At 43.5% G+C, this 26,340-nt stretch overlaps 1 protein-coding gene across 2 annotated transcripts; it reads right to left on the bottom strand.

The window, feature by feature from the left end:
- Positions 1-960: 960 nt before the first annotated feature.
- bmf1 (BCL2 modifying factor 1) lies at positions 961-12,568 on the bottom strand. Of its 2 annotated transcripts, XM_085391367.1 has the most exons (5): positions 12,409-12,568; positions 10,331-10,528; positions 9,496-9,698; positions 5,866-5,952; positions 961-5,053 (listed from the first exon to the last, which is right to left on the bottom strand). In XM_085391367.1, exons 2-5 carry the CDS (start codon positions 10,500-10,502, stop codon positions 4,937-4,939), a joined length of 579 nt encoding a protein of 192 aa, XP_085247493.1. In that variant the 5' UTR covers positions 10,503-10,528; positions 12,409-12,568; the 3' UTR covers positions 961-4,936. The 2 variants fall into 2 exon arrangements, with proteins under 2 accessions (XP_085247493.1, XP_085247492.1); XM_085391366.1 differs by lacking the exon at positions 5,866-5,952 and having other exon boundaries at positions 12,409-12,561.
- Between the last annotated feature and the right edge of the window lie 13,772 nt (positions 12,569-26,340).

The following is a 26,340-nucleotide window of genomic DNA, read 5'->3' on the forward strand; positions in this document are numbered from 1 at the left end:
TCTCTCTCTCTCCCTCCCGCTCTGTTCCTGAGCTACTGAGAGTGTAACTACCGCCCCCCCCCCCCTGCCCAGCGCAAGCACAAGGCTCGCGTGCGGAGTGACGCGGTAAAAAAGTGAGAGAGAGAGGGTGAGAGAAAGAAATATAGCCCCCCCCTGCTCGCAATAAGGATCCGGCTCGCGTCGTTCACGTCAAAGAGCCGGCCCTAAGAGCCATTTCGTTCCCGACCGACACATCACTAGTACGTGCCCTGAGAGGTCAAATGCACTGCAAGAAAACTGCAACATGCAACATTCACTTTTTTCTATGCTTTTAAGTGCTTTCTAACTAACAGTCACCCACCACTGGATGCACTGGAGAGCAACTTGAGGTTTGCATCTTGCCCACAGATATGTGGGGGGAGCCCGGGATTGAACCACCAACCTCACGATCAGCAGATAACCTGCTCTAAATCCTGAGCTACAGACACCCAAAAGAAAGCAGAAATATATAGAAAATATAAATAGAAAACTGCTGCAAAAACACAACGTGTGAATAAAACACAATGTTAAAAGACAATCACGCATAGAACAAAACAAGTGTCTTTGAGGAGACAATAATGTGACGGAACAGCTGCGGAAAATATGCGAAGGATCGCGCAGAGACACGGAGGGTGTTAGGAGTAAGAAAAACATGCAAAACAATGTATGTTATAATCGCATGATTCGTATAAAACTAATGTACCTGCTATTAGCTGTTTACTGTTAGCTTGTCACTTCTGCAGCTGCACTTTATTGTCTCCCCCAAAACACTTTTGTTTTCTCGATTTCCTTTGTGTTTTGTACTTTTTTTTGTTTGCTTTCTGTTCTTACGCTGCAGAACGTTTGACCTCACAGGCCACCGTACATTCGCCTTTAAAACAAGCGGATGTTAAGCCTCCGACGCTGCGGGTGACCTGCAAACATAAACGTGACTCGAGTAGACACCTTCAATAAAATTTTATTGAAAAAAGTACCAATAAGCAACAAGAAATCCAGAAGAAAAAAAAAGGATTTGTAGAGCAAAGCTCCGCATGTACAGCATATTGCACTACATAACAAATTGTCTTTACTTCCATTATTATATCAACAACCAAAAAAAGAAAAAAAATGTATATAAACATAAAAATGAGTGCACAGTAGAGTCTCGAAAACACACAATCAATGTTACAAAAATGCTACATGTTCGCTGGGTCTCATTTCTTGGTATACAGAGAGTGTGTGATAATCAAGACTTCATTGAAACTGAGCAGTTAAAGGCATATTCCAGGGTTTTTTCTTTCTTTCTTTTTTTGTCTTGTTTTTTAAATCTTTTTTAGAAATACATTTACACTTTATCAGTTCTGTAAAAAGAAAGGACAGTTTCATGGTTACGAGCTCATGAGCAAAATCAACCGCAACCATGAATTCATTTGGTTTTGTGTATACAGGACAGTAAGATGTGCAAGGAATGTCGCAAGCTCATTTGTCTTTAAAAAAAACAAACAAAAAACCCAAAATGCTCTTGATCTCATTGACTTCAAAAAGGATCACACTGGTATTAAAAGTCATTTTACAAGCGTGAAGTGTCCTTATAAAAGCAGACCCCTTTTCTTAAGAAAATACAATTTTAAAAAAAGAACGTTAAGAAAAACCACGAAGAAGAAATGTTATTACTTATAAAAATTCAAAACTTTCCTCAAAGGAAAAAAAAACTTCAAATTTATATAAAGTGGACTACAAAATTCAAGACACTGACGGTTTCAATAAAATACGCATGTCTCTTTCTCACTGTCTCTCTTGGGATTTTCTGCGCTCACGTATGCCGTTTGAGGCTCGGGAACCTCATTCTAACAAAACTATACAGGGCACCACGGTGGCTTGTTTCCCTTTCCAATAAATCAAACCGGGCCATCGCACCCGAGCCTACTTGCTCGCTGCACTGAACACGCCTGACACGTGGCGAGATCAACTGAGGAGAACAAATCAGAGTAAATACTATACATCAACACTCAACAGATAAGAAACCTAAGGGATTTACATATACAAAGTACTTTCCAGTGCATACTGATTACAACACAATGATTAAGATTAAAGAATTGAACACATACGAGTAAACTGACGCCCTGTGACTTGAGGAAGAAGGCAACCTTTTTGTGTCTAATGTCATGTCTGCCGTTACTTGTTATGAGGGAGAGGTCGTGTGGGAAGGCGTCATTTTTGGAAGGTGGAATTTTGAGTATCAAACACTCATCTGCAGTCTGTAGTTTTCTTCTTTGTGAAGAGCAGCAGCTGTACTTATGTTTGCTCGGTTTAGATGATTGGCTTAGCAGTGACACCTGCCGCCACTTAAAAAGTAATCGTAACTACACGTTTACAGTAGTTGTTCTAAAGGTGAAGACGGCGTAACGATCGCCAACCTGCTCTCCACAGAGCCAAACAGCCGAAGCGTATACAAGTCCGGAGACCAAAATAGAAAAAAGGAAAACAATGAAGTAATTGCACACACAGGTGTATACAGTAGAAATGGGCAAATACACTGAAATAAATAAAAGAAGAAGAAAGAAAAATAAATTACAAAGAAAGTGAACCGATGAACAACAACCATGTAATGAAGGAGCAGCACAAAGAGGAAGTCAAGAGCTGATGGTGAGACGGGGAGCTACACGGACTGGCTCAGCGTTCACGATCCGCAGGAAACTACAACCACAACCACATTCAGTGCACCTCGCACCACCTATGACTACTACGCTCAGTAGCTCCGTCCCCACCACAGCCAGCAAGTCAGCCTCAAACTCCTCAGTCGAACGGTACCTTTAAGAAGCGTGTGCTGAGAAAGTTGGCCGAGATCTAGGTTAAAATGGAGATGGGAGAAGCGACAACACCTCGAGGGGGTTTCGTCACGTATTAATCGGCGAGAACAGCTCTTCTTCTAACCATGTAACAGATTCTCAAGGTTACCAGTAGCCCACAAAAGTCTGTCCCTGAGACATCTTGAGAAAAAAACAAAAAAAAGCCCAACAACAAAAAAGAGAAAGAACCTAATCGTCATGCAGTGATAAACTTGACACATTGTAAGGAGCATGTAATTACAGACCCCTGATATGTACTGCTCCTTGGGTCCAAAAGTTGGCCTGGGTTCAGCAATGAAAGAAGAGTAAAACAAAACAACAAACAGCATCTTTGACAGTGTCTTTAAACATATTCATATTTCAACAATAATTACAGTCTTTTTCACTTTTTCTTTTCTGTTTTTTGTCCATTTCAGAGACTGCCCGTCTGCTGAGTCAGTGGTGATTATATGTGCTCAAACATCCCAAATCTGGATCTCAGCACCAACGACAATATTTATACCCCATAAAAGGTGGCCTGAGAGATTTTGTTTTACGCACTGGGTTCGGCATATTGTTTCGATGTTCTGAAGATACAGCGGGGCCGTGAAAAAAACAAAACAAAAAATCAAAACCTTTTTAACCGAGCCAACGTGTCTCTCTCCAACTCTTCAGTGTGGTCTGAAAAACTGTGTGAGCGATCTTTCGAGAAGTGTCATCCAGATTGTGTTCAGTCAGGCCTCAACACTGAGGCACGTCTCAAGACAATGCGAATGGATAAATGTGAAATGCGGTGGTAAGGAAACAAGTGGTAAATGAAAAAAACAAATAAACAAACCAAAAAAATCAACCTTCATACGAGACAGAGGTTAGCTTGTCAACATTCGGATCTTTTGAAGGGTGGTATAGTGCAAAAACAGTGGATCCACAGCTCCACTTCAAGGGCATGGAGGTCTGAAAACAATCAAATGAAAAAAAAACATTGGAAAAACCCCCCAAAAGGGAATATCAGAGTAATACACTGGGAACAAGGGTCAAGTGAAATGAATAAAACAGCTGGTTTAGGTGTTACGATATCTGCAACAACGTGATTGACTTGTGTTCTAATATAGTGCAAGACCTCTAATAGTTGTTTACATGCGTGCAAGAGTCGGCACGTTGACGTGCGCTACATGTCAGATGTCATTTGCCCCCCGATATGTTGCAGGAAAAAGGCTAAAATGACAAGTAAACCCAGTAAAAACCCAGGTTAAGTGAAAGGATTTTAACAATAACAACACAAGATGTCCAAGTGCACATGCCTTGTTTTCCTTTTTCACTTTCTTTTTGATGTCTGGCAAGTTTGCATGCAGTCACCTGGCTTGTTTGACCAGACGGTGACGTTAAGAAGCGCAGACTCCACCCAGAGAGTCAGCAGACCCAAACATCTGACATGTATCGCGTGACTCTCTTTGCATATTAAGATGACATATCACCGTGCGCTCACTTTCACACGCGCGGAAACTACTGTTCCCAGTATTTCTGAACAATACCAAGAGGTCGTGTTCAAAGAAAACCAAGGAGGGACAAAAGACAAACTGAAAGTAAAAAAAAAAATGAAGAAAACATAAATGTTCCACTGAGGTGAGGTGCAAAATGCTTTTGTTCTGAGAAGTCGCCTCTTTGGAAGTTAGTAAAAATCGACTTGACTGGTCACCTGGGAAACTTCCTCTGCGTTTTCTTTCACTTCCTAACCATCTTCTCTTGCCTGTCAAAACTGCTCAATACTCATTCTGGCAGAAGACACTGAATAAGGCATTCCCAGGTTCTGTGAGAGGTCATTAAAGTGAACAAGAACAATGTACTGTACAAAACCACTACACCACAGGTATGCCAAAAAAAAAGAAAGAACATTGCCCATTAGTGGAATCTCAGAGCAACATGGCATCTTCTTTGAAGGAAAAAAAACAACAAAAAACCCCCAAAACACAACCTGGTATAAAAGTTGGTTGTCTCCGTCCCGCGGTGACCTCAATTGTTTTCTCCCCAAACAGACCCGTGTTAGATTAGACAGTGCCAGTAGGAGTCCAGTTCCTCACAGAGATGAATGAAAAACGGGGGACAAGGTCGCCTCACCTCCGTCCTCCACCCCCTCCTCCGGCTATGAACCCCCTATCAAACAGAAGGCTGAGAATGGCCGCGGCCAGGCGCCACCACATCGGCCCCTGGTTCCTTTGGTTTCGGTGATACTGAAACAAAAACAAGACAAAACGCACAACAGTTAGAAACTCAAAACACAGCACCAGACGCAGCCATTATTTGGGGTTCGCGTCGTGTTTATGTTGTCGGCGACCGACGCCGATTCACAGCGAGCATAAAACGTAACGAGACGCCGATATTTTCAGGGCACTCCGCTCCGCTTCCCAGCGATGCTTAGCAGAGAGGATTCCCTTTGTGTGCAGGATCCTTTACGCGAGCCGGGCTTTCCCTACAGACATTCCTAGCCATAAACACATTTATCGCACGGTCACACTTTTTTTTATTCTAATCTTCCTGGCACAGACTAGCAGCCAGCAGCTCAGGAGGAGACTCTCTCAGGTTTGCGAGCCAATTGGATTGTGTGCGATTAGGAGGATAATGCTATCTCTGCCATTGAGAAGCTGAGATAAGATAATTGCACCAAATGGGATTAGAGGGCTCTTGATGAGAGGCAGGGAGTCTGTGGAAAAACACACGTGTCTGCACGAGAGGGCTACAGTAGTTGAAGATCTCATGCCCCGGACGGAAGGCAGACTCCGCTACACCTGATAGTTCCGAGGCTATTTTCAGACCAAGAGGGCCGTAAACTGAAAACAACTGGGGGGCGGGGTTAAGATTACTTTTTCAAAACAATGCATGAAAGTGTACTACGTTGTCTTGATAACATTGTATTACTGTTTAGAAAAGCCAAAATATCCTAAGGCAGCGATTAGATACGCCATATTTGCACGACTAGTGTCCAAACCTTGACCTAGTTAACAGTCAAGAACTGCCACTGTGATAAGCCTCTGGGTTTCCATACCGTTATCACACTGTGGTGAACTTTGCAGGGTGTTGCATAAGCTTCAGCAGTTTCCAGCCAGCATGTTTGTATTCTACTTGCTTTCACCTGAAAAAAGAGGTAAAAACGCTACGGTAAACACAACCAGGAAGCTGTTTGTTTCATTATGACATGTCTAAATTTTGCCCTGGAGATATTTTGATAAGTATATAATAATAGTGTAATGTCTACTTCGAATAAACAAAGGGGGTATTTATTAGAAAGCACAAAATGTTGCATCGCTGGAAGCCGCCATGCTTGAAGTCTTGTAGTTTATTAAGTTACACAAGGCCGGCTCTGCCATGAAAGGAAGGGGGGCGGGGGGGGGGGATGCAGGTATGCAATTATATCAATACTGTATGTCAATATTTAACGACAGAGGATTTTTCTGTCAGAGCGTAAATCTCAAAATGAGTCAAGTTCCATGAGAAGCGAATTCGTCTTTACAGTCCAAACCAGAATGCCCCCTGTGACCTTTCACCCTCCATTCCATCAAGCTAGACACAAAGAAAGTGAGAGAATAAAAAACAGCAAGAGTGACAAAAGGAGGTGTGCAGGCCTGCTGCAAGTTAGTCATGAGTCACGACACCAACTGTCAAAATGAGGCTCTAAATTTAGCCAGCGATAGAGAAGCAGAGTGGAGCCAGATTCCCTATGTCGTCACGCTGACACCAGCCTGATGTGCTTTATCAGTGCAAGCTGTCTGTCAAGCCAGCTGCTCGCAAGCTCTGCCTTATCGCTTGAGCAAACAGGCCAGCCTCTGCAGCGAGAATCCCCGCGTTGTTCATATCGGCGAGCGGAGAAGGGCCGAGTATCATGCGAACATAGCGGTTGCATGAGTTAATAGGCAACAGCACAAACAGACGTTCCCGTCAACACAAATAATCAGAGAACAATGAAAGAAAAGTAAATACCATTTGTCATTGCTCCCAGCACCACTTTCCTCCCTCCCCTTCCACAAGTGCTGAAAGGAGAGAGTGCCGTGCCCTCACTGGAACAGTGACGAGATAAAGCGACAACCGCTGCGTGTAAGCGTGCAGGCGCGCACACGGAGGAGATATTCAACCCTGCTTTCAACACCTCCTATCGAAAGCACCAGGAGTCGTCTCCCTTAAAAAAACATGGGGATGAAACCCAACTCTGCTCCTTGCCCTGCGCAGGCTGAAGCAGTCTTCCTGCCATTGTGAATGCCATTATTGCTGTGTCTCAAATGGCAGGCCCGGCTAATGTCAGCCATCCCTCTGGGGACCTTAGAGTCCCCTCCAGCACTTTCTGACTGAGGAGCAATTTATCTGTCAGCATCCGCCAGCACTCCCTCCGCCACCTAATCCCTCCTTTCGCCAGGGGCCACGGGCTTCCATGGAGAGAGCACCGGCAGCCACGTTGCACCAAAATCCATCAAAAACGATGGCAGTCGAAGGCATTTAGATTGCTCTGGGACAAGTGTCTGCGCTGAATAACTCGCCTACTGACAGGAGCAACAGGAACAAGACCTGGCAAACAGTACCGCTATTATCCAGCGAGTTTTTCTTTTTTTTTTGTGCTAACTGCCAGACCGTGCGATACTGAGAAGTGAGAGACGGCAAAAGAGCAGAAAGCAGAAAAACAAGTATGGGTGTATTCATGCATGAGCATGTACACATGCATGCACAATACAATAACTTGCACAACCAGAACCAGAAATAGTAATTACAGAGGCTTCAGTGGAATCACGCATCCAAAACCACACTTAAGTGTTTGAGTTGTAAAAACATCCCTCAATAACAGCAAACCACGAAGACACTTAGCACAGTAGCAGAAGCACAGCCATGCTCGGAGAACAAAAGAAAATAAAAACTTTTTTTTTTTGGCCTTTATCAAATATTCACTATCTAGGCATATGTGTCTTCAGGATATGACTTTACAGGATGGTTTTCACTCTGACTGTCCTCTCTGCTGTTTACTCAACCAGCAAAGTGAGCACAAACCACTTCCTCATCTCTTGACCCAGGCCTGCCTCCGATGTGCGTCAGTAGATCCTGGTCGCACACATAGCAACCCTCCTGTCTGACCGTCTGTGTGTGTGTCTGCCCGTGTCACAATACATGAGTCATGCTGCGGCGGTATAAATAACATCTGCTTGATAAAGTGCATGAGAAAAATCAGAAGCTGTCTCATAGGTTAGAGTCTAAATTTAAAAAGAAAAAAAGATTATATATATATACACATGTACATATTTTTATGTGCACGGGTCATCCCATTTCCCCACAGGGAGTTTTTAAGACAGCTTAGGACAGTTGTTATTTGATCATGTGAAGTTCAATTTCCATTCTCCATCCCCCCCGTATACATCCTTAAACCATCATTATTATGGATCTCACCTCCGCAGTCTGCCTATGACTGAGAAAACTTATTTTTTGGGTGTGTGTGTGCGCGTGTGTCTCCTGTGGCTGCGCCTCGCAAAGGGAAGGGGCTGCCTTGAGACTCCCTGGAACCACAGCTGTTCCCCTCTGGGCTCACGTGGGGAGCTTCGGGTTACAACATGTTTACCTACTTCTACCACTTCTGCTTTTTTTCCTGGATGTATCAGCATGCGTGCATGTGTGCGTGTATAAATGTGTGAAATAAATATGTGTGTAAAGACTGTTAACCACCTGTGCAACAAAAGTACTTGCACTTTGCAGGAAATCTCCCTGGAGGGGGGGGGGGGCGTCTGTGCATATTTTGTGCATATTTAAAGACAAAGAAATAAAAGCATGTCACAGGTTTTACAGCACACCCAAACAGCAGTGATATGCCGATACAGTGGACACTGTCGCTGTGACCACCGTGTGTTGTTTGAGTGCAGGCATCCTCCACACCAACAGCCTTCAGAGCACATTAAGGAAACAGGGGAAAAGAGAGAGAAATAAACAGGAAGAGGAGGCAGGGGAAGGGGGTGGGGTGGGGTGAAGGGCTGTCCTCGTTCTGAAATGTCTTTGGCTTGAGGGAAAAGAGGGGCAGAGGGGGTGGGGGTTAGGTACTGGGGTAAAGTTCTGCATGTGTATAGCCTCTCCAAAACAAATATAAAGCGAGCACCGTAATAGAGAAGAAACTTTTGACCCACAATTAATCTCTGTCAGATCAAAATGAGATCCAAATATTGATTTAAAAAGAGCAAAAAAAAAGGTTTGTGGATGATGTGGCTAATGTGTGGACTTAACTTTTCCCTGCTCCGACTTTATAAACACTTAACCTGTGGTGCTTATTCGCACACGGACACAAGTTTCGTCTCTAGTTTGATGGCAGCAAATTTAACTTTACGCTTTATGGAGTCTTTTGTTTCTTATATTGTTGACAGAACATTGGCGTATCTTCCTGGCTTTACTGCTCTCATCTCACTGGCTCAGATAGGACACATAGAGACTATCTGACAAAAACAACAACAACAAAAAAACAATATAGGTGTATTTGCCTGTTATCAGGCACAGGGAGCAATCTGCAATTTAGTCAAATTTGAAAACTGTCAAAAGAATCGGGTTGCCCTCCACACTTAATGTGAGGCACTAAAAGCATGCTTGTTTCACTACCATTCGGCACCACCGTTTGTCTCCCAGTATTGCACAATCAGCCGAACGCATCCATCCTCCTCACCAGTTGCAGGCGTTCCCAGTGAAACTGGTCTCCTATGAGCTGGAGTTTCTGTCCAATGCAGGCCTCCACGCTGCGAGCCGCGGGTCGCTGGTGGGGCAGGCGCTCCATGCTGTTTTGCTGCTCCGTGCTTCCTTGTCGACTCGCTCTGTGATCCCCGACGAGCTCGAAGCGTGCCGGGAAGTGCAATCGAAAACCTGCGTTACCTGTCGAGTGTCAGGACTCATGCTTATTATTTTGTAAACAACACGTGCTCAGCAAAATAATCTCAATACAGCAATGACGCCGAGCGTGCCAGTCTTTTACACACAGGTAAGGAGATCCATCAGTCTCCTGAAGTACTGCCGAACGCGCCTTTCAGCAAACAGGTTGCTCAGCTATATATCCACAGTTTACCCAGCTGTGATTATTCCTTTGTCTTTTTTAATGACCTTTAATAGTTTCACAAAATAAACCCACATGACTAGTAGTTATAGAGCTCCTCTGGAATGGTTACTTGTTTATGGCACCAGAGTTATTGCTGTCACTGATAATCAGCTCTCTGAAGAGTTGCTGCACAGGTGAGCACTTCTGTCACATCCTTTCAGTCACAATGCCAGTCTGGCGCCTTTTGAATAGCAAAGCAGCTGGGTACACTGCATACAGACCATAAAAGTGAATGTGATGACGACTATGAGGCGCCAGAGGTGAGATCAGCGCAGTAACGCTGTTAACCATCCCTCACGGTGAGTCTCGCATTGTGCTCTCGTGCGTCGGTTTTATAACACCGGTTATCACGCACAAGGCAGTGTTCCCTTTTCCTCCCCTCTTTTGAAATATGGTATGTTGTCAGCCTCACCGTAGAAGAGTGGTCTGGGCTCCTCTGCGACTCCACAGGGCAGCATGCCGTTGTTTGGTACCAGGGCAGGACCGGGTGTCTGTGTGCCTCGATGTTCACACTTTATCTCCCTGAATGTGGTGCGCCAACAGTTGGCTTTTGGCTCAAACACATCGTCCTCCTCATCGTCCATACGGGGTGCGCTTTGAAACGAGCAGCCTTAAAAGTAACGTGACAGGAAAAGAACAAAGGAAAGGTTAAAGCCGAACACGTGTAGTTCATCTTCCAGCGGGGCACGGCGTCCCAAGTTCCCTTCGCTAATGAATCCAACCTTGGAGAAATCCACACTAAGAGCTGATGAGATGATCTCAGACACATTCATTAGTCGTTCCTTCCTCCAAAGCATTCATTATCATTATAGACAACCTGTCTGGCCTATAATGAGTGCCCTCAAATCAATAAAACCACAGTGGATAAGTTGGGGAAGAGAAAATGAGCAAACGGTCTGCCTTAATTTGTGGCAAAGATCTCAGTGCTTATTTAGACAAATAGCTCTGCTCAACTCAGTGATGAAACCACATAATTCACTGTGGTTAGGCAAGTCAGTTGAGCCACAGATACATTTAAAGGACTTTGCTGCCTAGATTAAATAAGAGGTAGATTATCTTTTGTCTGTGCTAAGCACATGGATGGGGGTTTCAATAACAGTCCCATAATTACTAACTTTGCTAATAGTTGGTATTTTAACAGTACTGCTGCACCGTATGTATATAAATATGAAAGTTATATAGATATTAGAGCAGATATTTGATGCCAATAATAAAATGCCTCATTATGATTCATCATACCCAATTTACCGCAGTGTGGCAAGAATCTCAAGGAGCACTTGGCAAACTCTCCAGAGTCAATACTAGACTGCTCTCAACTCTGAATAATACAGTGGGTCAAACAGTCATCAAAATACGGGTGAAATTCAAGTTGGCCTCACTGGCAAAACTCAAAGTCACCACTGCAGTTGTATTACGGGGTTAGACTACTACCACACTTCCAAATTAGGATCCACAGCAAAAGGGTAATGACAGTCTTTGAGGATAATCCTACGCCACTCTCCCTTCCCTGGTCTGTCAGCCTGCCAAGCTCCCGGAGAAAGGAGTTTTCATTTCTTCACCCAGCATAAGCAGATTGGCCTGGCTCTAGCATGCCCAGACCTCACGATATACTGTGTGCGTTCACAATAAACCCTGTGTGTAAAACCACTTAATGCTTTGTTTTGACAAACACACCGAAAGAACATGTGCGTGTGTGTGTGAGAGAAAACCTTAGGTTCAACTTCCAGATACACAGGCTTGCTGTCTGTGCTGCTCTACTGACCAGGCAGTGAGCTGCATGTTTGTGTCAGACAGTAGCTCCCCCTGCTGCAGACAAATTAACAAAGGGGAAGGAGGGAAAGATGCGGTGGTGGCGAGGGAGCTCTGTTATTGACACAGTTTCAATCCAACGGCTTTAAGAGCCTTCCACCACGCAGTATCGGCTTTATGCAACATTACTCACACCGAGAAATGAAGCCTTCTCACGCTCAAGCTCGGCCACACTTTTATAACATATAGAAATAAAGCAGAGCGCGTTTTAAACCGACATTTGACCGAAAACACATGCAAAAATACAGCTTGAGTGGCGTGAAATAAAGACAAGCGTGGGCATATGTGTAATACGCTGATTCATTTCATTATAGGAAGAAAACAGTCGTTACTGCGTTTTAACAGAGCACCCGGGGACGCACTCGGCGCCCCGCGGTCTGAAGTCCATTCACCAAGCCGGGCTGAGCAAACCGGGAAAGCCGGTGTAATTCAAATCTGCGCTGAGTGAATGACAGGCAGCACATTTAACCGCGTTTATGAGCAGACAAGCCCGGTGGTTATGTGCAGTAACATAGGGCGAATGAATGCAGACGCGAATGGAAGGCAGCGGCACGTTGCGCTGTCGGTTCTTATTTTTAAGGACGCGCATGTTACCTGATGTAATCAGCTCGCTCCGGTGGACAGAGTGTGCCCTGGACGAGGACATTTAACAGCGTTTAAAAGTGTCTCCCGTGAACTTACCACACAGATCGGCTTCGCTGTAACGACTGTCCTATAACCGGAAAACAAAAGAAAACAAAAGCCTAAGAGTTCAGAATCCCGCTGAGTCAAACGACTTTAGTCCTTATCGCCTCCACGACTACTTCCATTCTGCGAGGAAAAGCGCTAGCAGCCTATGTCTTTGCAGGCATGTCAGCTGACTCCGCCAACGGGGCGTGGCGCGAAAAATTAGTAAACAAACCCTCTTTAAAGAGGCTTGCTTTCCCTCCGGCACACTTGCACTGCTTCCAAGCGAAGAAAGCATATCCCTTTAAGAGCCGGCTACATATGGGTGCTGCAACCAATAGCCGACTTTGTTGTTACCCGGCCTTCTCGGTCGTGTAATCAGACACGTGGAAGGGGAAATTCCCCAGAGCACGAGACCGCTTTCTCGCTACTACTGTTGATCATCTGGCTGCTCTGGTCAGATAGCGCTGTCATCTTGTGGTGTTTTTCAGCCGTTCTTTGCCCTGACAGCTGTATATTAATATATTTACCTGACATTTGCTGAAATAATTCAGCCCACAATTAAAGTTGATTACAGCTCGAAGCATATATCACAGTATGCTGCATCCTGTGTTTTTCTCTATGGTAAGTACTGTGCAAACGTCTTTCATTTGTTTATATTTTGCAAGGAAAATGAGAAATAGGTAGAGTGATCTACTGCAACGCAAACACATGTGTGGAAGCACAGCTTATTATGATTATAGAACAGAGGTTCTGTAATCCTAATAAGCTTGACTGTCAATATTTGGTGTAACCATCTTTATTCTTGACCGCAGCCTGAACTCTCTTTATGTAAAGTAGTCTACAGGAATAGTTCTCCAGGCTTGTTGAAGAACATTCAGAGCTCTTCTTTGGATGCTGTCTGCCTGTTGTTCTGTTCTCTGTCAAGATGATGCCACACTGGTTCACTGATGTTGAGGTCCAGGCTCAGCAAAGCCATGACTGATGTGTTTTTCTACCCAAGGTATACATTTACTGCACAATCCTGTTTCAGATTGTGTTTGGAAACTGAAAAATTAAGCCAGGTTTGAAATCTGATGGCAGCGATATTCAAAATCATTGACTGAAGTGGGGCTTTAAAACATGATAGAGCCTCCACTGTGTTTTACAGACAGCTGTAGATATTCACCGTTGTACCTCCTGACCTCGTCTGTACATTATTGATAGGGATTTAAATTTGGATTTTCACCTCACAAAACTTGTTATCGCTGATTTTCAGTCTCGTTCTTGCGTAATTTGGGACACCTCAGCCCTTTTCTCCCCATTTCCCTTCCCTAAGAATGGCTTCTTTACAGACACCACTCCACTGAAGCCATTTCCGATGATGCTTTAGCAAACAGTAGATGCATTTAAGGTCCAGATGCATCTCTCTGATCCTGTGTCAGGTCTTTGCTAGATTTTTCCCCCTTTTTCTTAAGTACTTGACTTTCAGACACTGTCCACAAATTACTGGGTCCCTGACTCAGGACCATGACAGTACCCCCTCTTAAGGGCTGGCTCCAGACAGTCCCAAAAACAGCAGACCACCAGGCCCGAGCAGGTGGAGGGGGGTCCAGGATGGAGGGCTTGGAGCAAAAGCAGAATTACAAGAATTATTGGCTCATTGGAAGCAAAATATAAAGAAATGAGGTTTGGTTTAAAACTTTTGCACAGTACTGTAGGTGTATTCACATTCACAGACTCAGTTTCTTACTGGGACAATAATATACTGAACAGCATCAAGTCACTATAGTATGATATCTATGTTTCAGTAGTTACTTGAAAAGGCAGGTCACATCCTGTACCTTAGAGAGCAGTACACTTTAGTGGAGAAACCAGACTTTTGCTAAAAGTGAAATATATACCAAGGTAGACTAGTTAAATATTTTGTCAGACACTGATTATATTCATTTCTGCTGGTCACTCTGACCTGTCATAGACTCTGCAGTAAAGAAGTCATTTTTAGAATGATTTCAATATGTAATGGATGTGAAACTGTATAACAGTGTAAGAGACAAGTCAACATCTATGAAAGGCTTTATGAGAGATCTGTGTACCACACTCGCAGCTGAAGACATCTAAACCGTGTCATTTGTGCTTTTGTTGATGCTGCTGATAAGTGTATTCTTTAAAACTGTGGTCTATGTACCTCTATGTTAATGTGACACTATATTGTGGGTCTATAAATCCACAAAAGGTGGGCTTCATGTCAACATTTTGCCCAAGTGTAATTTATTATGTTTTCCACTTCTGATCGCCACAGTGTTTGAACAAAAGTACAGGTTACATTTACAGACTATAATTTCAGAAGTTTTTATGCCTGTGTTTGTTCAGTGTCGGTAGAAATGACCTAGATTCAGCTGGAAGAGGACTGCATCTTGATCAGTTTAATTAGGCACCTGCAGAGAATACTCACGCTTTTGTTTTTTATCACAAAAACAACAATCAGAGGCTTTTCACAGATGCTTTAACTGGGACAGTATGATAGCTCTTGAAACTGTCACATTATCAGAGGTTTTAAATCAGGTCATCTCAGAAAAAGCACAAATTACAGAGTAATTGGCAATCCAAATACATCATAAAAATGTTTAACTTACGATGCTGAAGCTATCGGAATGGATGCGAGGGAATGTTCAAAGAACTGGAGTTAACAAATATGTTTGTCCCTGAATAAAACTGAAAGCAACAAAGAGCAATGACCCCGGTTTCTATTGGACAGCATTGCATATAAACCCCTGGGGCACAATTACACAGTAATTAACACATAATACACCATGCACACAAATCCTGACAATGATGTGAGGCAATGTATAGGCTCTATAAAGACTCCCCCAAGAAGTCTAAATCAGGCCTTAAAGTTGATCCTGGAACCGACCTGTTGGTGGCATCCTAACATTCAAATTCAGTGAACAACCCATAATTTCACAATTGTTTTTAAAGGCAGACTGCATGGCTAGGTGCTTGATATTACACATCCGTGGCAGATGGGACTGAAAACACTTGAATTTGTTATATACTATTATCCGTATACAGTATCCAGGTCTATGCTAAATTGTCTCCAGTAGGCATATTGTTATCAAGTGCAGGGCAGATACTGGTAATTTGCCCCCTCTTGTCAGCAGAGCTGTCTCCAATCACTGATCAATGAACCCTGGGACAGCTGGAGCTGGGGCCGACCCTCTGCATTCTCTCACACGTAACACACCCCACCCCAACTCCTCTTTCTCCCTCTCACTGTCATTCAGCTGTGATCATGTCCCACCACTGAGCTGTGTGAGAAGCCACGGGTCTCTGCCTCCTCTGTTATGCGTTAATTGGATAGACTGCTAGGTTGGCCTTTGTCCCACCTGCAGTTTCTTCGAAGGGGTGGGTATGCATGAAAAGGGGATATGTTTCCTCATGCACAGTGATATTGGAAACTCGATCACCTCTTGCATGAGCGGCAACAAAAGGCTCAAAGATGAGCATTATTTGCTGCTTCCTTTTGTACTCTTGCCAAACAAAGACGACCCCACCACCACCACACACACACTTAAAACACCTGTAATTACTATAGAATCCCGTTAAGTACAGGTCATTGTTGTACACGCTGTATGAAAGCTAGCGCTACAATACATTCTCATGTCAGCTGGGAAAAGAAACATAGGCATGTATATTAGATAACCTTGCATTTAAATGGTTTAGTATTTGAAAGAATCTGGCGTTAATTATTAATGAAAAACCTAAGTACATATTGATGACATTAAAATATCATTGGAAAACAAAGCCAAGTTATTCATTAATAAACATTAGTGTGCAGTGTAGAAGTGCAGCAATCATTGAAGCTATAGGCCAACTCTCAGTGGGACACAGACGCGGGCATCTAAAGCACAAATAGTGACTCGCAGTGATGTATTCACTGCTACTCTCGCCATCATCTAGAAACATGCATTTTAAATTGGAGACCTTGTTGACTTAACTGAGTCGCATCTATCAGTATGTGGATTAAGGCTCTGTAGCGATGTGCTCACCTACAGCTCTTGGCCCTTATTGTCTCTTTGGTGTGATAGTCATTGACTCCTGTTTGGTTGGTGGAAGCAAGTGTTCAGAAATAAGTTCCCACAAACGCCCGAGATGCCTGGGAGAGAGAAGGCGGGCATCGGTTCATGTTACATCAGAAAACTGTTTCTGAAGAGCGATGCGTGCACGCCCACACACACTTACAGTAGTACTCCTTCTCGCACGAGCATGCACGTGGCTGCACAATCACATGCCCTACTTCCTCTGTAACTTCAAAAGCCCATTCTCCCTCTTGATATCTCATTCTCTATATGAATGTGCACACGCAATTCATCACAAACACACACACTCACACACACAGAGCATCTCGCAAAACATGCTCCGCATGTGAATCCTGCCTGGAAACTAAGAAGGATGGATTTCATTTGTTTCAACTGGACATGTGCCATGGCAACCACATCCTGACTACAAGCCAGTTAGATGAGACTTGCACAGGACCATGACCCAATGGCAGAGGTGACCTGAAAACAAAAGAGGGATTGCCTCCTTGACACCCAGCAATCTCATCCTGTAGTCCTTCATGTTTGTTTAATATGACTTGTATTCTTCAGATTTTCCTCTGAAGATTTTATCTGGACAACACGATCAAGATCATAGAATTAGCATCTGGAGCTGGAATATTAGGCGCACACATATACACACATCATTCATGACTTGGATTTACACTGTTTTACATTTATTTCCTTGATATTTACTCAAACCTCAATATGAATTTCCTCAAAACAGGCCAACAAGTAGTTTTTGTGCTGCTGGCTATTTTAAAATGTAATTTCCAAATAGTAATAATAATAATAGTAAAATAATAATAATAATGGATTGGATTTATATAGCGCTTTTCAAGGCACCCAAAGCGCTTTACAATGCCACTATTCATTCACTCTCGCATTCACACACTGGTGGAGGCAGCTACAGGTGTAGCCACAGCTGCCCTGGGGCAGACTGACAGAAGCCAGGCTGCCATATCGCGCCATCGGCCCCTCTGGCCAACACCAGTAGGCAAATAGGGTAAAGTGTCTTGCCCAAGGACACAACGACCAGGACAGAGAGCCAGGGGATCGAACCGGCGACCTTCCGGTTACAGATACGATTCCCAACCCCCTGAGCCACGGTCGCCCCGATTATACCGTGTATATGTATGTTCAGTAGTGGTGCAACGGATCACGGTTGATCCAAAATCCAGACCGATCCCACTCCACGGTTCGGTACGCACGTGATCCGAAGATGCGAAAAAGAATTAAAAGTATGTGCATGGTGTGCGTGGTCAGTTATGGCCAGCGCTAGCGGTCCAAGTGGAGGAGCAGAGGAGTTTAAGCAGCCCTTTGCTGCCTAATCCGACCGGGCTAAAGCTATTACAAAAGCTATTGGGGTGTTTAGCTGCAGACGGGAGGCCGTATTCCGTTGTGCAAAACAAGCGGTTTAAACTGTGATGAACGTGCTTGAGCCACGCTATGATATCCCGTTGCGTGTCCACTTCAGTGTGACAAGATCGCTCCAAGCATGTATGAGCAGGAGAAGTTTAAAGTTATGGCTGAACTGTCCCAGGCATCTTCTGTTGCTCTAACTACAAATGGGTGGATCTCCAGGGCAACGGAAAGCCACGTGACCGTGACCGCTCGTTATATCACAGCGGAGTGGTAGATACAAAGCCCTGCACTGCCCTGTAGATTACATTAGATTAGATGAAACTTTATTCATCCCTCGGGTGGGTTCCTCCGGGAAATTCAGTTTCCAGTAGCACAGCACCGACAGAAGTTGCAGAATGTGAGCAGAAATATACCACATATACACATATATAAATACAGAGAATACAAAAGGGATAAATAGAATAAATAGGAATAAGAATACAAGGGAACGGCACATTTCAAGTATTGTGAGTCTATTACACTGTTGGATATTAACAAAAACTATTGCACAGTGAAAAGGCGCTACAGCTTACTTGTTCCCCCCTCCTTTGTCCCCGTTTCCCCTCCCTCTCCCCTCCAGCGAGGAGTTAAACAGTTTGTTGGCGTGTGGGACTTTTTAAGTCTGCTGGTCCTTGACTTTAGGAGAAGCAACCTCTCACTGAACAGACTCCTCTGGTTGTTTATGGCCGTGTGCAGGGGATGCAGAGGATGCCCAGCATGGTTCATAATGTCCATATTGCACCTTAATTTGTTTTTATATAAGTGAGTGAAATGAGTCTTCAGTTGAATGTTTTTTAATAGGCAAAAAATACTTAACTCTTGAGCATCCCTTAAAATTTATACCCATCCTTTGCCCTTCGTACCCAAAATGGTCCCTTTTTTTCGCTAGGGTCACTCGAGGGTTAATGTTATAATATATATTTTAATATAGTCTTCATTTTACATGTTCATATTGTTCAAAATATGACATCTAACATGTAATATAAAAATTACATGTAGCAAATCAAATCACTAAATTCCATATATCTAACATATATATCTGATTAACAGAAGTGCAGAAAATATTTGTACATATACTTACTAAAATCAAAATCTGTGAAACCTTTTATGTAATTACAATAGAGAAAACGTAATTATGATAATTATTGTTTATAAATACATGAACTATGTCACTTTAACACAAGAAACTACCTAAATGAACATCCATCCAAAGTAGTAGTAGTATAAGGATAAGCTAAAACATATCACCTCTTTGGCTGCATGCACAAAATGGGAATAGTTTTTGATTTTGAGAAACATTCCCTTAAATCTCCAAGTCAACTAGTTGTCTCTTGTGGCCATAAACATCTGAGCTTATAAGTTGTCTGTTATTGCTACTGGCTTATAAGTTTTGGTTAAGAATCTTATTCTCGACCAATATTCAGGAATAATTACATTTTAATTAGACATGTATTACACATTAGGTAATTTCTCAGTTATAACACTGGCCTTGGAAGCGGTAAAACATATAAATAATGTTAAATATATAAAACTGACCTAAGACAAACCTTAAAACGTCTTTGCTTAAATGGTAAATGGCCTGTATTTATATAGCACCTTACTAGTCCCTAAGGACCCCAAAGCGCTTTACATATCCAGTCATCCACCCATTCACACACACATTCACACACTGGTGATGGCAGCTACATTGTAGCCACAGCTGCCCTGGGGCGCACTGACAGAGGCGAGGCTGCCGGACACTGGCGCCACCGGGCCCTCTGACCACCACCAGTAGGCAACGGGTGAAGTGTCTCGCCCAAGGACACAACAACCGAGACTGTCCAAGCCGGGGCTCGAACCGGCAACCTTCCGATTACAAGGCGAACGCCCAACTCTTGAGCCACGATCGCCTTTGGATTTTGAAAACTCGTAAAAAAGACACATGACCATGCTGCGACTTAGTAAACAAACTTAGCTCTCCACGGCATAAATAATCCTTGGACACACACACACACACACACACACACACACACACACACACACACACACACACACACACACATGCATTTATATTTATATGAATGTGTAAATTTCCTATGAGAATAACCATTTATATTGCATATTGCCATTAACATTTAAAGCTTGACATAGTCTCTGCACTGCAAATCTCCCTGATCTTCTCCAGACTCACACTCCCTCCTTCTCCCTGTGGTCTTCATCAGCATGTCTGCTTACTGTACCTCCCATTAATCTGAGAACTATGGGTGCAAGGGTTTTCTCTTTACTGTATCCAAACTTTGGAACACCGTACCCCCTCACATCCAAGAGCTGGACTCTTAAGCTTAGTCACTTTGACGGCGTTAGCTGTATACTATTTGTTTCATTTGATCGATTTTTAAAATACCATTTTAAACTGAGCTGAGCTTTGCTTTTTTATGGTGTAATTCACTCTTACTGCTTTAATTGTTTATCTAAGTATCGTCAAAGGCAAAATTAAATACAATGAATTGTGATTGTTTTTGCAGGTATTTTAACATAATCAAAGTATATAGGATATACAGTTTACTGCCTATGTCCTTACATGTGTTTACCCATGTATGAGCTGTGTTTTTCTGTTCTGGTAGGCAGCGCCACTGTTAGAAACCAAAGTCTATTTTCTGTCAGTCTACAACCCCTCACAGGTCCTCTCAGGTGAAGACACACTGAATAATGTAGCAGGTGTGGAGAGGAGGAGTGGGGTAGTTTTGTGCTTGAACCCGGCCGCTTTCAAAAATTGTGAAGGTGAAGCTAGTTATGAAGCAATGACATCCGATCTGACCGCCGTAACTGAGAGCGCTGACACAAATGGCCACCTATTGTAAGGGCCGTCTGGTAATCATACATCCCCGTCTGGCTTGCACACTGACGGCCAAACCTCACACTCTCGTGGGTGACCCAGATACAAAAGGCCTTTGTTTTCGTGGGTGCACACATAAACTTACAGACACTAAAGAGAAATCTAGAAATCCCATAGTTCTCCTCGTGGCATTGGTTTGGTTTAAAGGATTCTTTAAAAGAGCATCAGAGTGTGCAACGTCCCACTTTGTGAGTCTAGACTCAGGATGATGACACAATCACTTTGCCTCTGAAAGAAGTTTCCGTCTAAAACCTTTTTATTAATCTAATGAATTTCTATTTGTTGTCAACAAATGATATAATTATAATACCAACCAACAGACCTATTGCAACTACGTGGTTGTACAGTCCAAAGCGTATAGACGTTTATTTCATTTGTCTCTGTGGGAGAAGAAGGAATCTGACGCGTAATGGCACAGGGAACATTTTCACATACTCTGACCCTTTGTTGAACCGACTACTGTCTGAACTTCACTGGGCGATGTGATGTACTTTATATCACAGCTGAGACATACTGAAGTCCAGCAGTTAACTGGCTGCAGGTGATGCTTTTATGTCAAGCGAGAAGATTTAATTGAAATGCAGGAGCTGGTCCCTCACGTTTCTCTTAATATTTTGCCTGCTGGCTACTCATAGGCAGGATCCTCCTGAAAAGTCTGAGCTTCAGTTAATGAGACTGACTGGTGTGCCGAGTTGTTCTGCTAGCCCTTCGGAGAATCTGAGAGAGTGCACGGCGAGGGCCCCAGCCCGTAACGCTCATGCACAAACATGCACACAGACAGATAAGAGCGGATAGCTGTGTGGGAGAGCTGACCAGCTATCTAAACTTCACAAAGACCATGCTGTTTAATCTGCTCCACACATTAAAGCCACGGCACCTCAAAGCCAGACGAGTCCTTACAGCCGTGGACATGCCTCTGCCTCCCTCGGAAGAGAAGACAGCGCGGCGGTGTCCACTGCGATGTGGCCCAGAAGCTTACCGTGAAGACAGGGAGTCTGTTCGCTATGAATGAGTCAATCTCACACCAGGGATATGACAATCCAAAGAGCACTCAAAACCAAACACAGCCCTTCAAGCGTGCACAAAGGGCTTTTCTCCATCATTAAAGACATCACACTGGTCCTTCAAATCTTTGAAATGCTGATATTGTTTTCCACAGGATTTTCGTCACGCTTTCAACACAAAGTCCCCAGAGGTGATATTAAAGGAGATCAAATAAAAGTCTCAAATGGCATACTATTTAATCGCTGTTGTTCATTAAACAATTGAAATAAAGCTGATTAGAATCTGTTTTTACAGCAACACGGAATAACCGCGGCTGTTTTAGGATTTATTTATTTGCCACTTAATTAACTATGGATGGACTCAAAGGCAGCCTACTGCTTGAGGAGGTCCAGCTTAGAGCCCCGCAAACAGCGTGTGCAAAAACAACATTAATGGCATCTATCATCAGCTACTAATTATGCTGCCCGTGGACCTGACTGGATCCGGTTTCAGCTTTGGGCTCCAGCCACCAAACACTTAGCATTCATATTTAATCACAACTCATTATCCACTAACAATGTAGGAAGGAGACAGAGACCGCACCTGATATGGCAGACAGACACGGCCAACACACGCACCAAACACAAATCTTACACATACACGTATTGACACCTGCAAAGACAAATAGAAGCAGCACATTAGCCGTCACCCCCCTCTTTCCCCAGTCAATGGAAAAGAGCTCTCTGTGCTTGAAGTGAGTCAACCTCTTTGATGAGAGGTAGCGCCCCAATTCGGTGCTTTCTCAGCAAGATGGTCCTTTCATGTGCGAGCCTTTTCAGCCTTTTTCTGGTTCAAAGAGCAGCAAAAGCAAACGGAGGCTAATCCTTTATCCTCACAACAACCGCTGGTTTGTTGCCGGGTTATCAGCTTAGAGTCATCATGATGTCACACTCCTCAGGTGTAAGTAGTCTGATGTGGGACATCAAATATGACTGCTGGAGCCACCTGCCCTCGTTATTGTCATCGGGGTGAAACAGAGTAGAGTGAGTCATGAGATTCACTCGTTTCATGATGGGGTCAAGTTTTCTTTGTGATTTTGCTCCGTGTGTTCGTTTGGTTCAATCGGCTGCATTCGGCGAGGCTATGGGCGCAAGCCTCGCAGCCCAGCGAGTTACTGTATCTGATGTGCATCAGCAAGTCCTTTCAAGTGCAGGTCTGCGCAATTTGTATTTAACACTGGTTCGAATAATTATCCAGCACTTGTTTGTCAAGGTCTAGGACTGTAGCCAGCTGAAACAGGAGATGCTCCTGAAAGATGCAGGAGCTTTTAAACAAAAAACACTGAAATATCATCTTTCTTTAAGCTGTGAATCAACACACACACTGCTATGTATTTTCTCACTTTGCGATTCTTTGAATCTGGGGCAGAAAATTGTAGCTATTATGCAATTTTTAAGAAATCAGCAGTTCACTAAGTGTAAATAAATCACTGCGAGTTCACAGTTACAGTTCAAAGTCATTTGTAGAAATGTAATTACCAATACAAACAAACATTTGTTTTGGATTCATTTAAATTCTAATTATTTTTGCATTTTTCTCTCGTCACACTGGCTAATACGCACCCGCACCGAATCTGGAGAGTTCAGCTTCAGTTATGTAGAATTCTGAGAGTTCGCTCTACTTGGTTCAGAGCCCAGCCATGGTTTTAGAAGTGTAAACAAAACATTTAAGAGTCATTTGACCCCTTGTGGAGACAAGTAATCAGCGTGTGACCTCAGACATTTCTCATCACAGACAGGAGGCCAAGAGAAAGTCATCAGCAAGCACGTACGCTCATGTGCCCAGAGTATTTTCAAATACATATATATGTATGTATGTACTGGTGCACAGACACATGTATGCATAATTGTACTACAATGGCAACAAATGCAGTGACCTTATAGCAAATCCAATGAACCTTCATCAGATTTGAGCCATACTCTTTTAAACTTTTTTATTAGACAACACATAAAAAATCAAACACAACCTTGTGATGAAAAGCAAGTAACACAATATGCTTAAGGTGTCACAAGCTATAATCCTGAATTATTCATTCGAGCAAAGCAGCCTGATAGAAAAATCAATCATTCAATCCTGATCCGATACAGGTCTGCTGAAATATTAGCTGTGGGGAAACATCATGTATCAGTCCATGAATGCTCCTTAATGTATATTCCATTAAAAATTTACGCTCTAGTCTGAGAGTACGTGCGCGGACGTGTTCGCGTGCGTGCACTTGGGGTTTTTTGTTGCGCAGAGGACAGCATTGGTCTGCATGTGTGCGCGTGCTCGAGGAAGGTGGGGTCACCACGTTCACAGTCTGAGTCTTGAGAGCCGACGGGCTGTCGTCGGGGCAGGAGGAGGGGGTCACATGGGTGCAGTGACCTCCAGGCAGCGTTACGCGAACCCCCTCACGGACCTCGATGAAGTCAGATTGCCTAATCCGCGGAAAACAAAAGTGCAGTCAGTCAGAGCGGACAAGTCATCGACAACAGCAGAACCGCCGGTGTGGGAGAATTTCACCAGTCTGGGCCTCATGCAGCCCTTCAATTATGAGATATTGATGATGGAAAGGAGCCGGGCTTTTACACTACTAATGCTAATGGTCTCTAAGTGTTCACTAGTGAAAATGGACTATGTGTTTTCTGTTGAGTTAAATACGATAGGCTCGTGACGACTGCTGTCTGTGTTTTGCTGTGAGTGCTTTTGACAATTGGCCTGCCAGTGTCAAATAACAATCAATGCTTGGCTGTTAAAGCAGCTGCATCTGCACGCGGGACTCCGATGTATGAAACATCTTTAAATAGGAGAGCTTCTGATAGAATAAACAAAGGATTTCTGTGTTTGCCAATATGGATGGATTATACAAATCTCCTGAAATTGTAAATCCGTCTCATGTGTAAAGCGATGGCGCTTATCTTTCTCACAATGCTACTGAGTATTTTGCCCCACTGCTCGCACGCGATTCCTATACTTTGTCTTCTGGGTGTTGTTTGGGTGAATCCCAAGTGAGAGCTATTCACGTTTTTCCCTTATACTGTGTTTGTCTGATGCACCACAGCCTACTGAAGTCTACAGTATTTACACACTGTTGTTTGTCACTCAGCTGACGATAAGCATCTCCAGCAAACTACAATGAGCATTATGAATGAGATCGTCCGTTGTAATCATCAGCCAGAGCACGAGACTTAACAGATAGTGGGGGGTTGGGGAGCCAGTCCGCCCAGCAATACCAGTTTCTTTTGGTGGAAACCCTTCCTCCTTCTTTGGCAACTTGCCCCCCTAATGAACCCAATCCTCTTTAGATGATGTCATTTCAACAGTTTTGTTGTTCTTTGTGAATATGTAACCCAGATAAGCAGCAGGCACGCATGCAGGATGAACCAAAGAAGAAGCAAGAGGACCCAAAGAGATGGAAAAGTGAGAGAGACCCGTGCTTTACCAAATTCCAGGAGTATGAGGCGACCCAGCGTTGACTGCCCCACGAGGAATCCCTTTGATAGCACTCCTATCTGCCTGGCAATCAATACGTTACACAGTGCTGATAAAAGAATATGGCTTACATCAAAGCGCACGCCTGCCACGATGTGGAGGATAAGTAATAAAATGTCAATTATTAATGGAGGGGAAGGGTCCCCTTTCAAGTGGAAGAGAATTTAGATAGTGGAAATCAAACAGAATCCATTGTCTATAAATAACATCCTCAAGGCATTTAAATCCTTTCAAAATAACTTTCAAGTCACTTAACAGACACAAAGATTTCATCGCATGCAGTTGGTGCGGTTTAAACGTGAAATCCTGATTGCTTCCAAACAATATTCGCACAGCAACAAAAGAAGTAACCCTTCTGCAACCTCTGGACAACATTATTCCTCAGCTGCCAGCAGTTTGAACTTATAACCTTCACCTTCCTGTAACCCCGGCATCTGTCCAGCCTAACTGTGGGTGCGTAGATCCTCTCCACACTTCACCGTGGCTCTCGATCAATATTTTTCCCTGTAGAGTGGCTTTGTTCTTTCATGTTTTGATTGTGCTAGCCAACAAAGTTTTTTTAGGGGGGTTTGGCTTTATCCCACCTGACTTTGAAATTCACATTGTTTGATGCGGCTTGTCAGGTGATATGATTTATTGATCAGCATGTCTCTGATAAGAAAAAGAGATGTTGGCACTGCATTTAAGAGCCCTGCGGCTTTATTACACAATGCAAAACAGAGCAGTGTAACCCTCAACGTAGCTGCAATTTTAAATATTCATAGGAAAAGAATCAACATATGGATCAACATACATATTTTATGTTAGCATTCCCATATGGAAAAGAAATCTACTATATAGCATGCATTAAGTACAAACTTTTTGTCTTTCATTTTGCCCCGAGGCAGCTGCTTGCTGTCTCCTCCCTGCTGTAGTGAGGGGAAAAAGAATCAAGTATAATTCACTAATGAACCTGTCTGGATTGTTCTTCCCCGTGAAGTTCACATGAAAGCAGTTTTATTGATTTCTCAGCCCAGACCTAATAAACTGTGAAGTTTTCACTCTGCTCACACCTCAAACTTTACCTCCCACCTCTGT

The sequence above is a fragment of the Rhamphochromis longiceps genome, linkage group LG19, assembly GCF_057381845.1.
Source record: "Rhamphochromis longiceps isolate RC_006_pf linkage group LG19, R_longiceps_female_GT1.1, whole genome shotgun sequence".
Lineage (NCBI taxonomy): Eukaryota > Metazoa > Chordata > Actinopteri > Cichliformes > Cichlidae > Rhamphochromis > Rhamphochromis longiceps.

What these genes read in the sequence shown, in the direction of transcription:
- bmf1 (XM_085391367.1), bottom strand. Translation starts at nt 10,502, where the DNA reads ATGGACGATGAGGAGGACGATGTGTTTGAGCCAAAAGCCAACTGTTGG. An exon ending in GCCCAGACCACTCTTCTACG is followed by an intron (nt 9,699 to 10,330) that starts GTGAGGCTGACA and finishes GACACTCGACAG; the next exon opens with GTAACGCAGGTTTTCGATTG. An exon ending in TTCACCACAGTGTGATAACG is followed by an intron (nt 5,054 to 5,865) that starts GTATGGAAACCC and finishes TTTTTGTTTCAG; the next exon opens with TATCACCGAAACCAAAGGAA.